Source organism: Mastigoproctus giganteus, chromosome 11, assembly GCF_048544385.1.
Source record: "Mastigoproctus giganteus isolate SK-2022 chromosome 11, ASM4854438v1, whole genome shotgun sequence".
NCBI lineage: Eukaryota > Metazoa > Arthropoda > Arachnida > Uropygi > Thelyphonidae > Mastigoproctus > Mastigoproctus giganteus.
This window is the reverse complement of record NC_143585.1, coordinates 53,525,085-53,540,117: the sequence shown is the minus strand read 5'-3', so window position 1 is coordinate 53,540,117 and position 15,033 is coordinate 53,525,085. Positions and strand designations below refer to the sequence as shown.

General features: G+C 40.3%; 1 protein-coding gene across 1 annotated transcript in view; it reads right to left on the bottom strand.

Annotated features, from left to right (window-relative positions):
* Positions 1-7,251: 7,251 nt before the first annotated feature.
* Positions 7,252-15,033, bottom strand: part of LOC150078015 (sodium- and chloride-dependent GABA transporter 1-like) — a 175,419-nt gene continuing 167,637 nt past the window's right edge. The window contains exon 7 of the mRNA XM_090384431.1: positions 7,252-7,308. Coding sequence (XP_090240557.1) covers positions 7,252-7,308 — 57 coding nt within the window. The remainder of the gene's footprint in view (positions 7,309-15,033) is intronic.

Sequence of the window (15,033 nt, the reverse complement as noted above, 5' to 3'; positions counted from 1 at the left end):
AATGAGAGTAGGAGTGTGTTAATGACTCAAATGAGTACGGCGAACAATTGTACAGACAAATAAAGTGGGCTAGTAAATCAGAATGTCTTATAATGGGGGATTTTAACTTCCAAGATATTGACTGGAACTTGTGCATTGGTCACTTGCAAGACTTTTGTGAATTTATTTGATGATTGTTTTCTGCAGCAGCAAATTCGAGAGGCAACCAGAGAGGGTAATACTCTTGATTAGGTTATCAGCAATGACCATTCGTGTATTAAGAATTTGCAGATAAAGGAACCACTAAGTCGCAGTGAGCACAGTGTACTGATGTAGGATTTACTTAAGAATATAATTACCATCAGGGGTGAAAGAAAGGGATTTTGCTTCCGTAAAGCTGACTACAGTGATCTTAGACAGTTTTTAAATTCTGTACAGTGGGACCAACTGATGTTGTTACCAACAGCAAATTCTAAGTGGGAAGCATTCGAGGAAATAATCGTGGAAGCTAGTAGCCTTTTCATACCTATTAAGAAATACTGTTCAAGGTTTAGGCCTAAATAGTTGTCAAATGAACTAATGAGACTCGTCGCAGAGAAAAAAAATGCATGGGATGCATATAAATTATCAGGCAACACAGAAGCCTATGGCGGATATAAGGTAGTCTGTAATCAAGTCAGAAAAGAGATTAGGCAAGCAAAGGCAGATTACGAGAAATCTTTGGCAAAAGTTGCTAAGAAAAACGTCAAGGATTTCTTTACTTATAAAAACTCTAAAAGGAAGGGAATAAATCAGATTGGTCTATTTGATATCGATGGTTCTACTGTTGATGATCCTGCTCAGATAGCAAACAAACTGAATGAGTATTTTGCATCTACATTCACACATGAGGAGTTATTAAGAAAGGAAAATGCCAGAAGTTTATCAAATTGTAATAACAGGGTGCTTAATGATTTTGTAATAACTGAGAGAAGTGGAGGAGAAAATATCAGGCTTGTTAATGACAGTAATGGCAGTGTGCTACTGCAACAGGAGCTAGAAAATTTGGGCACATGGGCTGAGAAGTGTCAACTGAAGTTTAACATTGATAAATGCAAAATACTGCATATGGACAGATGTAACCCCAGAGGAACATACCAACTGTGTGGTACTACACTTAGGATGATAGAAAATGAAAAAGACCTGGGAGTAATTGTGCAGTCAGATATGAAGGTTTTTGAGCAGTGCAGACAGGCTGCAAGAGCAGGTCATGGTGTTTTGTCAATGATATACAGGAATTTTTCTAGCAGGGAAAAGGAGGTGATTGTGCCTCTGGCAATGGTGAGGCGAGCCTTGAGTACTGCGTACAGGTCTGGAGGCCTCATTTTAGGAGGGATGTAGATATGCTTGAGCATGTACAGAGAAGGGTAACAAAATTGGTGAGAGGAACGAAGAGGGACCCTCTTGCCAAGAGAGGCTTAAATTCTGCAAATTTCAGCAGCTGGAGACTAAGCATCTATGAGGTGATCTGATTGAGGTATATAAGCCCTTGAATGGGTTGAGCATGCTAAATTCTGATAGGATTCTTCCAATTGCTCAGATTACGAACCTAAAAGGGCATAAATTCAAATTGAGGAAAGACAGTTGTAGAATAGATATGTGGAAATTTGCCTTTAGCCAGCAGGTGGTTAATTGCTGGAATAAATCTCCATCTGTTGTTGTGGAAGTTGATAGCTTAAATAGATTCAAGGAGGAATTGGACAAACCTTTAGATGGAATGGTTGTGTGAATTTTTTTTTTTTTTTTTTTGGCTGATGCTACATAAGCGTATGCTGAAGCGTATACATAAGCGTATGCTGAAGCGTATACATAAGCTGATGCTCATCCGCTTGCTTTCTTGCATCACACGCCTCTGTTGCTATTCTACAACTGTCTTTCCTCAATTTGAATTTATGTCCCCCTGCAGAATCTGAGCAAGAGGAAAAATCCCATCAGCATTGAGCTTGCTCAAACTATTCAAGGCCTTATACCAGTGGTTTTGAGGTGCCACAACAACATTTTTAGGGTTCCGTGTAATTTGGGTTTAAGTTACTTAGTTACTGTTATTTATTTTTTTTAATTTATACATTTATTTAATTATAAAAAAGGTGTACGGTATCCATTGTACCGTATTTTTTTAATTTTGTGGTGATCTTTATTTGGCACCTCTATATAAAGAATAAAATTATTATATATTTATATATTAAAAGGTCGAAAACCACTGTTAGGTATTTATTTTGGCCTAGGGGTGCCATGAAAAAATTATTGGGACCCTAAGGGTGCCGTGAACCGAGATAGTTTGGGAACGTCTGCCTTATACACCTCAATCAGATTATCCCATAGGTGCTTAGTCTCCAGATGCTACAATTTGCAGAGGTTAAGAAGATAGGCAATTTGCATATCTTCTTAACAGCAACCCTTTGTTCCACTCACTAATCTCATTGCCCTTCTCTGTACTCGTTCTAGTAGCTCAACATCTTTCCTAAAATGAGGCCTCCACACCTATATGCAGTACTCAAGATGTGGCCTGACTTTTGCCTTATACAAGGGGATAATCACCTCCTTATCCCTGCTAGCAAAATTCTTATATGTTGATAAGACCCCATGAACTACTCCTGTAGCCTGTCTGCACTACTCAGAAACTTCATATTTGACCCCAGGTTTTTTTCATTCTCCACTACCCTGAGTGTAGTACTGCACAACTGGTATGTTACTCTGGGGTTACTTGCTACCTATATGTAGTGGCGTGAGTGCCAAGCGAATGATCAAAGCGAGTTTAAAAGTGTCTTCTCTAGAATCAACATGAGAATTTTCAAGTCTTTATTTGCAAAATTATTTCTTTTCTGTTCTTCTGAATAAAGAAGCAAGCTTTCCAAGGAGACACTGTCTGCTCCAACTGCGGCTCCAAACCCCATACACAAACAGACTGCACCACAGAAATGCCACAATGCCCAAATTGTAAAGACCAACATCCAGCATATTCAAAAGCATGCAAACTGTGGAGTGTAATAAAAAAGATCCAAAAATACAAAGTCGAACAAAAGGTTACTTACTAGGAAGCAAGTTATGCTCACCATGCCAAAAGTCACTTATGCTGCGGCAACCCAGAAATATCAGTCAATAGGAACACAAACAGCAATCACAGTGCCCTGATCCATCCCCACAGAAATCACATATAGAACAATGCAAAGTAACTTGTGCTAACTTGTCTAACAGCCCACCAACTGCTTCTGATACTCAGCGAGAAACTGTAAAACTAAAAGCATCAGCCCCAAACATTGAAGACAAACCATGCTCAGTAAATATGGATACCCATGCTAATATCCCACAGGATGAGCCTATCTTAGATTTACATGCACAAGATTACATGGACATTGAACACCCTACCTTTTCAAAAGAAAGGTTGAAACCAGATCAATACAAAAAACCAGACAGAACCATATAAAAATGCTAAACTTAAATAATGCAAAAAATTTTCCAAGGAACTAGAGGTCTGCGAAGCAACATTTTTGATATTTATGACCTAATCGAACAGTACAGTTTAATAAACTTCTGCTTGCAGGAAACCAATCTAATCCCACAGGTGACTCCAGTGATTAAAAACTATAGTTTCTATCAACAAGACAGAATCAATACTAACTCAACAAGAGGCGTAGCCATACTTGTTGACAACAGAGTTCCTACAAAACAGATCCCTCTGCAGACCACATTACAGGCTGTACCGCAGTATATATTTTTTTGAATTTTATGTTAACTGTAGTCTCTGTGTACCTTTCCCCAAACAAAGAATTCACCTTGAAAGAACTAGAAGACGTTATAAAACAGCTTCCATCTCCTTTCATTTTGCTTGGAGATTTTGTTGGGCATCATTGGGGATCTCCCCAGAGAGATAAATGAGGAAAAATCATCGAAACAGTTGACAACCAGAATCTCACCTTGTTGAACACTGGTGCTGACACATATCCACTTTCCCACCGGAACATCTACTGCTATAGATTTATCAATATATTCCCCAAAACTGTTCCCAATCGTTCAGTAGTAAGTTTCAAATAACTCACTGAACAGTGACCATTACCTGATTATTTGCAACTTGCAAACACATAGAACCTCACATATAGCCAGCTGCATAAAATGGAAATTTACCAAAGCAGATTGGAACAAATTCACCGATACAACTTCTTTGATGATCAAATCATCAAAATCCAGCCTCTAGATGATGTTACTGATCACACTACACAGATAATAACAGCTGCAATGTGCACTATACCCAAAACCACAGTTGGTCCTCATAGACATGCCGATATCTGGTGGAATGATGCATGCTGTTTTGCCAAAAAGGAACAGAATAAAGCTTGCAATCTGTTTCAGAAGTACGCAACAACTGACAACCTGATTAACTTTAAGAAACTTAAAGCTAAGGTGCATTACATGCAGAAAAGGGCGAAAAAAGACTCTTGGATTCCACTTACTAAAAATACAGACAGTAGAAAAATCTGGAACAAAATTAAAGAGCTGAATGGTAAATCCCCAGAATCAATGCCCATTATAAGTTGGAAGAGTAAAGACTTCACTCTCCAATGGAAATTGTCACTGTCAGAATGCTTTTCTGAAATCTCTGCCACGTCAGCATATGAGCCTGCCTTTAAAAAGACAAAAGTAAATGCAGAAAAGTATAAGCTGAACTTCCATACAATGGTGCCTCTTCCATATAACTGACCTTTTACATTAAAGTGATCAGCTAACAGTGCACCAGAGCCTGATAGAATATACTATGTGATGCTTAAAAACCTAAACAAGAAAGCGCTGAATTCACTACTGATATATTTCAACCAGATATTCTCAGAAGGTTACTTCCCTCATTCTTGGCGCCACTCAATAGTCCTAGCTTTTCCTAAACCCGGAAAGTATCAGTAAGCTCCATGAAACTATCGGCCAATATCTCTTAGCAGTTGCCTTGGTAAGACATTTGAAAAAATGATCCATGCTCGATTAGTATGGTACCTAAAATCTCATTTGGGAATGAACAACAGCCAATATGGCTTTAAGAAAAATCAGTCAACTCTAGACCTTATCAAGGCAGAATCCAACGTACAGAATGCTTTTATCCATAAAGAACATCTTGTCATTGTCTGCCTGGACATTGACTTTGATACAACCTGGTGCTATGGCATTTCTTCAAAATCTCTATGCCACAGGACTATGGGGTCAGCTACCATTAATCATACAGAGCTTTCTCCAAAATAGAACCTTTCAGGTGTGCTACTGCAATTCACTATCCCAAACAGTTTTCCAAGAAGAGGGGGTCCCATAAGGATCAGTACTTAGTGCAACACTCTTTGCAGTTCGGCTAAACAATGCAACAGAGACTATTCCAGCTAATGACACATCTATATGTAGACAACCTTTCAATATCTTGCCACTCACAAAATATGCACTCCATCGAGCATCAACTGTAGTGCTCAATAAATAAAATAGAATCGTGGGCATTCACAATGGCTATCGCCTCTCTGCAACAAAAACAATTGCTATCCACTTTTACAAAAAATGTCATCTCCATCCAGATCCTGAGCTAAGGTTAGGAACTCAGCCAATAGCACTTAGCAAAAATATCTGGTTCTTGAGCCTAGTACTCAACACTAAACTTAACTTTCAGGCGCATGTAATGCAAATGCGAACTCAGTGCACGAAAAAGATGAATATCCTTAAAGTTATCTCATCTATGACATGGGGAGTCGATCGCTTCACACTTTTACACCTGTATCGAACCTTGATAAGATCTCATCTAGACTATGTAGCCCCAGTTTATGATTCTGCAGAGAAGACTGCATTGGCTTGGCTCAATCCAGTGCAGCATAGTGCTCTCAGGATTGCTTTAGGAGTCTTTAAGACATCCCCAGTGCAAAGTCTGTATATTGATGCCAATGAACCTCCACTACATCTTAGAAGAAAAGTATTGCTTCTTAGTTATTTGGGCAAATTACGTAGCATCCCTTCTCACCCCATCTGGACATATCTCTTTGAACCTCAATGGGCAAACTTATGTAAAAATAAACCCAATGAAAACAAATCTGCTGGCATCTGGCTACAGGAGCTAATGCAATGCTGGAACGTCTATCCTGGAAATATACCTCATGCTGCAGATGCAGTACAAGCACCATGGGCAATGTATACAACTCCTTTCTTCAGTGGGGAAAATACTCCCTATCAAATCAAAATCTTAAGACAGTTACATGAGGCGCATATATTGGCCAATGCTCAGTCTTCATGTATACACAGACAGCTCAAACACTGACATAACCGTAGGAACTGCAGTGATCCTTCCTACATCTGCTGTCTCTGTCCAGTTACCAATTGAATTGTTTTTACATCTGAACTCTATGCAATAAAAATGGCTTTGAATCTCCTTAATGACCTTTCGAATACCCAGGTCGTATTATTATTATTAGCTATATGGTGCAAGGAAGCCTGAGGCTTATGCTGTATCAGCCAAAAAAAAAAATTCTAAATTACCCTGAGAGAGAGAGTCAGAAGTAAAAGGGAATCACCAAGAGAGAAGAATGATGATATCCAGCTCAGGACCCTGGGTGTGCCAAGCCCCATACTCACCAGATGAGAGCCCATGGGGTTATATACAGACTCTTTAAGTGCATTCAGTGCCTTACAGAATAAATCACAAAACTCCCATCCACTTCTCACACAAATCAAATCACAGTTATGTAACCTCGATGAAAACAGGCTGACTGTCAAATTTTGCTGGATGCCCAGCCACGTTGGAATTCCAGAAATGAGTGTGCAGACGAAGTAGCAAAGAGCCTGCTTGGCTTTGATTCCATCCCAGTTCCTTACTCTGATTTCAAACCAATCATACGACGAATATGTACTGAGATGCGGTCTGAAATGTGGCATAACCAGACAGGAAACAAGCTTCTTGAGATAAAACAGAATCCACAGTTGTGGAGATCCAGTTCAGATTAAACAGGCATGAAGAGGTTGTGCTTGCAAGAGCACAAATTGGCCATACACATCTAATACACCTCTTTTTACTGCTAGGAGAAGATCCCCCTACTTTGCTTACACTGTAGCTCCCTACTTACCGTGAAGCATATTCTCATTGAGTGCGTACATTACCATTCAGTTAGAATTGCATGTTTAAAATCACAGCTTAACTTACAAAAATCTCTGCAACTAACCCATATACTTAGAGATGATATCAATTTCTCAGAACTTTTTTACTTGCCTGAATATGAACAACGTTTACATCTTCATCTTTGTTTCTGTTCTATGTTGGCCCCCAAGACTCTCCAACTTCACCTAGAATTATAATCAAACATGTACTTTATGAATATTACAGGTGGCCTGAACATTATATTCAGGCCACCTCACCACCAAGAAGCAATCACCCTTGGGCAGCTGCTTCCTGGCGCCCATCCCAGGCACGTTTTCCAACCTGGGTCTACTAAAATCCTCATTGTGCGAATTGGCACCAATCCCGTGCATACACAACTGTCATTCACCCATGTGGCATAGCACAACACAGAACAGGAGGGGGAACCCATAATGGATGGTGACTCGGTAGCCAGGTGGGAAGGAGCAGCAGTGCATAGCACACGCTTCTTGATTAGACCGGGGTTTGAGCCCGTCACCACCAAATACGGAGGATGCGGAAAGGTCAGGGAATGACTACCGCATATCCCAGAGCAATATGGCCTTAGTTGCTAATGCTTCTAAAAACCAAATAACAAACAAAACAAACAAACCATAATGGACAACTCCTGGAGGATTTCCTAGCCAGATCAAGATTCACCGTGTTAAACAAACCGCACCACCTCCCGACGTTCTGAAACATGCTCTGGGAGGCAACTATCGACATGTCCCTTGCTACAACAAACATGGCTGCACACTGCCCTGGCTGGAAGGTGGAAAACACGTGGATGACCTCTGACTACCGGGTAATCACCTACAGGATTACAAGAACGCTAACAACAGTACCGATCATCAGTTGCAACATAGATTCACGATTGCTAAAGCAAACTGGGACCTCTTTGCGCAGCAATTGGAATCAGCTACATCTGGTAGCCCACAGGAACAGGAGACTGAATTAGACTCAGATCACCACCAAAGAACAGTTACAGAATTCATTACCAGTGTAGCTCAGATGGCAATTAGGAAGAAAAATCCCACACCTGGCATGGTGTCCTGATGGAATCAGGAGATCCAGACACTCCGAAAGGAAGTTACAAAACGAAGAAAGGATTTCCAGCAGGCACACAGGACCTGGCCAGAGAATGAGGTTGAAGTCTTGAAATAAAGGTATAGGGAAGCCAGGAACCAATACACAGATAAAATTCGCAAGAGCAAAAAGAGTGCCTGGAAGCGCCTGGTGACAACAATGGCTGTTGTTATTTGGTTTTTAGGAGCATTAGCAACTAAGGCCATATTGCTTCGAGGATATGCGGTGGTCAATCCCTGACCTTCCCGCATCCTCTGTATTTGGTGGTGACGGGCTCAAACCTCGGTCTAATCAAGAAGCGTGTGCTACGCACTTTTTGCTCCTGTCAGGAGGCGCCTGACAACAATGGCAAATGAGAACCTGAAGTTTAATTGACAAATGCAAGGAATTGCATATTGGTAGCAGTAACCACAGGGTAACATACCAACTATTGTGTGGTACTACACTCAAGTTGATAGAGAATGAAAAGGACCTGGGGATAATTGTGCAGTCAGATGTAAAATTCTCTAAGCAGTGCAGACAGTCTGCTAGAGTCGCTCAAGGTGTATTGTCAGCGATATACAGGAATTTTTCTAGCAGGGATAAGGAAGTTATTATTCCATTGTAAAAGCAATGGTCAGGCAACACCTTGACTACTATATACAGGTCTGGAGGCGTCATTTTAGGAAGGATGTAAAGTTTCTGGAACGAGTACAGAGGAGGGTAATAAGAGTAGTGAATGAAACACACGGTTGCTCTTACGAAGAAAGGTTTAAGGTTTGCAAATTACCGTGTCTGGTGACTGGGCATCTGCGAGGTGATCCGGTTGAGGTGTACGAGGCCTTGAATGGTTTGAGCAAGCTCAGTGCTGATGGGAATCTGCCTCTTGCCCAGATTAATCGCCTGAGTGGACATACATTCAAATTGAGGAAAGACAATTGTAGATGTTTGGAAGTTTGCCTTTAACCAGAGTATCGTTCGTTGCTGGAACAATCTTCCATCTGATGTCGTAGAAGTTTGACAGCTGAAATAATTTCAAGGCAGAAGTAAACAAATATTTGGAGTAAATGGATGGGTGAAATGAGAAGTGTTTTTTTTTTTTTTTTTTTTCTGAATACTGTATAAGCTGGCTTCCTCATATGCCTTTAGTAATGCTAAAATCATTGGTTCAATTGTTGATAATCCTGTTCAATTGTTGATAATCCTGACAAACTAAATGAGTATTTTGCATCTATATTTACACATGAGGAATTCTGTCGGGAGTTGGAGGCTAGAAGTTCATCAAACTCTAACAGGGAGCTAAATAACTTTAATAACTGAGAGCAAAGTGGAAGAGAAACTGTTCAAATTAAACATAAGAAAGGCACCTGGGTTGGATGGGATCTATCCAATTATATTAAAGGAGACTGCAAAGGAAGTAAACAAACCCTCAGTCATAATTATGAGAGCATCCTTGGATTCAGGAAAGGTCCCCACAGACTGGAGTTGTGCCATATATCCCCAATTCACAAAGGGTGTCACAAGTAATTACAGACCTGTTAGTTTGACTTCTGTTCCATGGAAAATAATGGAATCACTGGTTAAAGAAGCATTGCAGGATTATCATTACAAGACTACAGTTATAGTTCAGACACAGCATTGCCCCAAGTGATAAGAAATTTTCTTCTTGCAAATATAGAGTTCTCTCCCAAAGTGATATATAACTTTTCTTCATTTCTAGTGTAACCTGTTCTTTTGTTTACTTTAAAGGTCAAAAGTAAAAACCAAGAAAGGAAATCCACCTTTCTTTTTTTTATTCTATATATTCATTATATAGAATATATAGAAGGTCTGATGTAGCCTAGTGGTCAGGAGCGAGAGCGCATAGCACACTTTCCTTGAGTGGACCGGGGTTCAAGCCCATGATTACTAAATACGATAAATATTTGTATTGACGATTTATTGTAAACTCTACTGACTTGGTTGTTGTGCCAGAGTATAAACAGAAAAATTATTTATTTATTACTAACTCTCTACTTACTTCAACAAACCCTTGGTCACTGGTGGCACTGCTCCTGCCTCCATGTGACAGGGCCGCTAACCTGGGGGAAAAGACATCCATCAAGACTAAAAGGAGAAGAGATGGAAACTAATGAAAATGAACTCTCTACCAAATCACAATCATGACACTGACCATGATTTCTCTCTAAAAGAAAATGAAGAAAAACACTGGTAGGCAGGAATTACCTACATTCTTGATAATTCCTTTCCCCCTTTATTATTCTGAGATGCCTCAAACATGCCGTGGGTTCACCAGAAATGGTGAAATACCTCTAATCTCGAGATTTGTTTATAGAGTCCACCAATCCTCGAAACTCTGAACTATTATTATGTATGACATCGTTGAGTGTAACCCCAGTTCAAATCACACCACACGCTACTCTCAATTTTACAAAGGGAGTGATCACTGAATGGGATTCATTGAATGTTTCTGAAGACGAAATACTCAAGGAACCTAAATATCAAAAAGTCACTCAGGCAAAAAAGATCATGATCTGAAAAGGTGGCAGTTTAGTCACTACCCGGAGTAATTTTAACTTTCAGTTAGCATTAGCAGAGGCATATGATGCAAGAAAGCAAGCTTATTCAGCATCAGCCAAAAAAAAAAAAAAAAAAAAAAACACACACACACCACTCCCATTTCACCCCTCCGTTCGTTCGAAATACCTGTCCAGTTGAGCTTTAAATTTGTTTAGGCTATCAACTTCAACAACAAGTGATGGAAGTCGGTTCCACCAACCAACCACCCGCTGGCCAAAGGCAAATTTCTGCACATCTATTCGACATCCATCCTTCCTCAATTTGAATTTATGCCCTCTGAGGTGATTATTCTGAGCAAGTTGAAGAATCCCATTGGCATTGAGCATGCTCAAACCATTCAAAGCCTTATACACCTCTATCAGATCACCTCGCCGGTGCCTAGTCTCCAGACTGTAATTTGCAAAACTTAAGCCTTTCTTCGTAAGAGCAAACCTTTGTTCCATTCACTAATCTTGTTGCCCTTCTGTGCACTCGTTCCAGCAGCTCCATATCCTTCTTGAAATGAGGCCTCCAGACCTGTATACAGTACTCAAGATGTGGCCTAACCATTGCCTTATACAAGGGAATAATCACCTCCTTATCCCTGCTAGAAAAATTCCTGTATATCATTGACAAGACACCATGAGCTACTCTTGCAGCTCGTCTGCACTGCTCAGAGAACTTCATATCTGCCTGCACAATTACCCCCAGGTCCTTTTCATTCTCCACCACTGTCAGTGTAGTACCGCAGAGTTGATACGTTGCTCTAGGGGTTACTGTTTCCCATATGTAGTACTTTACATTTGTCAATGTTAAACTTCATTTGCCACCTCTCAGCCCATCTGTTCAACCTTTCCAGATCCTGTTGCAGCAGCATAGCGTCAGTAGTGTCCTTAACAATCCTGCCAACCTTTGTATCATATGCACACTTGGACATTAAACTTGATATCCCATCATCAATATCATTCGTAAACACCGAAAACAACAACGGACCCAACACTGAACCCTGAGGAACTCCACTAATAACATTAGTCCACGTTGAGCAGTGTCCATTGATTACCACTCTCTGTCTTCTGCCACTCAACCATCCCCTTATCCATAGCAGCAATTTGCCTCCAATGCCACACTGCTCCAATTTGTGCAGCAGTCTTCCATGTGCAACAGTATCAAAAGCCTTTCAAAGATCCATATATATAATATCAAAGTTATTCCCTGCATCCAGTTCTTTTGTGACTACATCATAGTATCCAATCAAATTGGTCAGGCAAGACCTGCCCTTAACAAAACCATGCTGCGTCTGAGCTATAACTGAATTCTTGTCTAGATGATCCTGCAGTGCTTCTTTAACCAGTGCCTCCGTTAATTTACCTGGAACAGAAGTTAAACTAACAGGTCTATAATTACTTGTGTCAGCCTTTGATCCTCCTTTGTGAATTGGGGTTACATTTGCACATCTCCAGTCTATGGGTACCTCCCCTGAGTCCAGAGAAGCTCTCATAATTATGGGTAGGGGTTTGCTTACTTCCTTTGCTGCTTTCTTTAATATAACTAGATAGATCCCATCCACCCAGGTACCTTTTTTATGTTTATCCTCAACAATCTCTCCTCCACTTTCCTCTCAGTTATTACAAAATCATCCAGCTCACTGCCAATGTTTACTTTACCTACATCATTCTCCTTCCTGAATAACTCCTCATGCGTGAATGTAGATGCAAAATACTCGTTTAGATTGTTAGCCACCTGAGCAGGATCCTCAACTGTTGAACCATCAATATCCAGTGGACCAATCTGATTCATCCCTTTCCTTCTTGAGTTTAAATATGTATAAAACTCTTTTCTGTTTTTCTTTGCATCCTTTGCCAAGGATTTTTCGTAGTCTGCCTTTGCCTGCCTAATCTCCTTTGTGACTTGGTTACAGACCAACTTATATCTATCATAGGCTTCCATGTCACCCATTAATTTGTATGTATCCCATGCATTTTTCTTCTCTGCCACATGTCTCATTAGTTCATCTGACAACCATGTAGGCCTAAACCTTGAACAATATTTCTTAGTTGGTATGTAAAGCCTGGTAGCCTCCAAGATTAGTTCCTTGAAAGCTTCCCATTTTGAGTTTGCTGTTGGTAACATCATCAGTTGGTCCCACTGTATAGAATTTAAATACTGTCTCAGACCATCACAGTCACCTTTACGAAAACAAAAACCCTTCCCTTTACCTCTGATGGTAGTTACCTCCTTGAGTAAATCCCACTTCAACACACTGTGATCACTGCCACCTAGTGGTTCATTTATCTGCAGATTCTTAATGCATGAAGAATCACTACTGATAATCAGATCAAGAGTATTGCTCCCTCTTGTTGCCTCACGAACAATATTTCTTAGTTGGTATGTAAAGCCTGATGTAGAAAACAATCATCCAATAAATTCACAAAAGCCTTGCTAGTGTGCGAGTGACCAACCCACAAATTCCAGTCAATATCTGGGAAATTAAAATCCCCCACTATAAGACTCTCTGATTTACTGGCCCACTCTATTTCCCTGTACAATATCTTATTATACTCATCAGAGTCATTAGGCCTATAGCACACTCCTACTCTCAATTTTGATTTCCCTATGCTTATGTCACACCAAACTGACTCGACACTGCCCTGTCCATCGATGTCGACTGGCTTCACTTCCTTGGACTTTGTGTTTCTTAACTAATAGCATAACCCCTCCTCCCCTCCTGTCCTGTCCTGTCTATCCTTTCTATACACATTGTATTCCCGAAATTCCAGTTCCGCATTACTTATATCTGTGTGACACCACGTCTCTGATATCCCAACAATATCTGCCTTTGATGTTTTGAGCAATACCTCAAATTCATCAAACAGTTCTCCGAACCTACCAGGTTTAGTCAAGGCAGGACATTTAAACTGTCACGTTCAGCCATATATCCAAACCCCTTAAGATGTTTTAAATGCCAGAAATTTGGCCATTCCTAGACAGCATGCCGTGGAGACGCAACGTGTGCAAACTGTGGGTGTAAAACTCCTACACAAAGAGAATGTAAGGCACCAACTCCACAATGTCCTAATTGCAACGGTAACCATCCCGGCATACTCCAAAGACTGTGACCTCTAGAAGTTGGGGAAAAATACAAAAATATAAAATTGAAAATAAGGTTTCTACCAAAAGGCAAGAAAAAAAGTAAAATTAAGAATACCAAAATGTACTTATGCTTCTCCTACTTACAATCACCATTCAGTAACATGTCAGGCAGAAGTGTCCATCCATCCGAACACATCGATCTCAGACTGAGCTCGATCTGTCCTCTCTGTCCAGGATTCATCTCCACCAAAGGTAGTAGACCAATGCAGTAATACACCACTGACAGTTCCATCCCAGAGACTTGCCCATTGTCAAGCAGTGAAGATGCAAAAATCAGATCAGGTTGAGTTGAAGCAATTTTACCTATCAAGCATGGACACAGACTATACCACCAACTCGGAAGATCTGCTGGAAATACATGCAGATGATGATATGGAAGAAAGCAATGATTCAGGATGCCCAAATTTTTCAAGAAAAGAAAAATCAAAACTCGAGAGATATGAGCAAGCCACTCATAAAAAGTGACAGACTCATCTTCCGCTCACACAACCAAATAATCAAACAAATCATACAATGGAATTGCCAAAGGTTTTGCAGCAATATTGATGCTATCTATGAACTAATTCACCATTACAATCCTGCTGCCATATGCTTACAAGAAACGAATTTAACAACAAAAATATACGTTTCTGTCAAAAATTATGCTATCTTCAGACAAGATCGATCTGATACTAACGGGCCCCGTGGAGGAGTAGCCGTACTCGTGGACTCGCGCGTCCCCACCAGACTCATTCCATTGCAAACGCAACTGGAAGCTGCTGCTGCTGCCGCCTATATAGTAATCGGTATTACATTGACACTGGTCTCAATTTATCTTCCACTGAACCAATCATGTACAATTCAGCAATTGGTAAATATTATATCTCAATTACCATCTCCTATTTGTTTACTGGGATATTTTATTGACATCATCCATTATGGGGTTCTCGGGTCTCAGACAGACATAGTGAACTTATTGAAATGTTACTTGACCAAGAGAATTTGCACTATTCAATACTGACTTACCCAGTTACATCTGTTTTCCTACTGGATCAATCAGTGCAATAGATCTCTCATTTTTATCTCCGATTCTCTTCCCAACTATAGAGTGGGCAGTACATGACAATCCTCTAAACAGT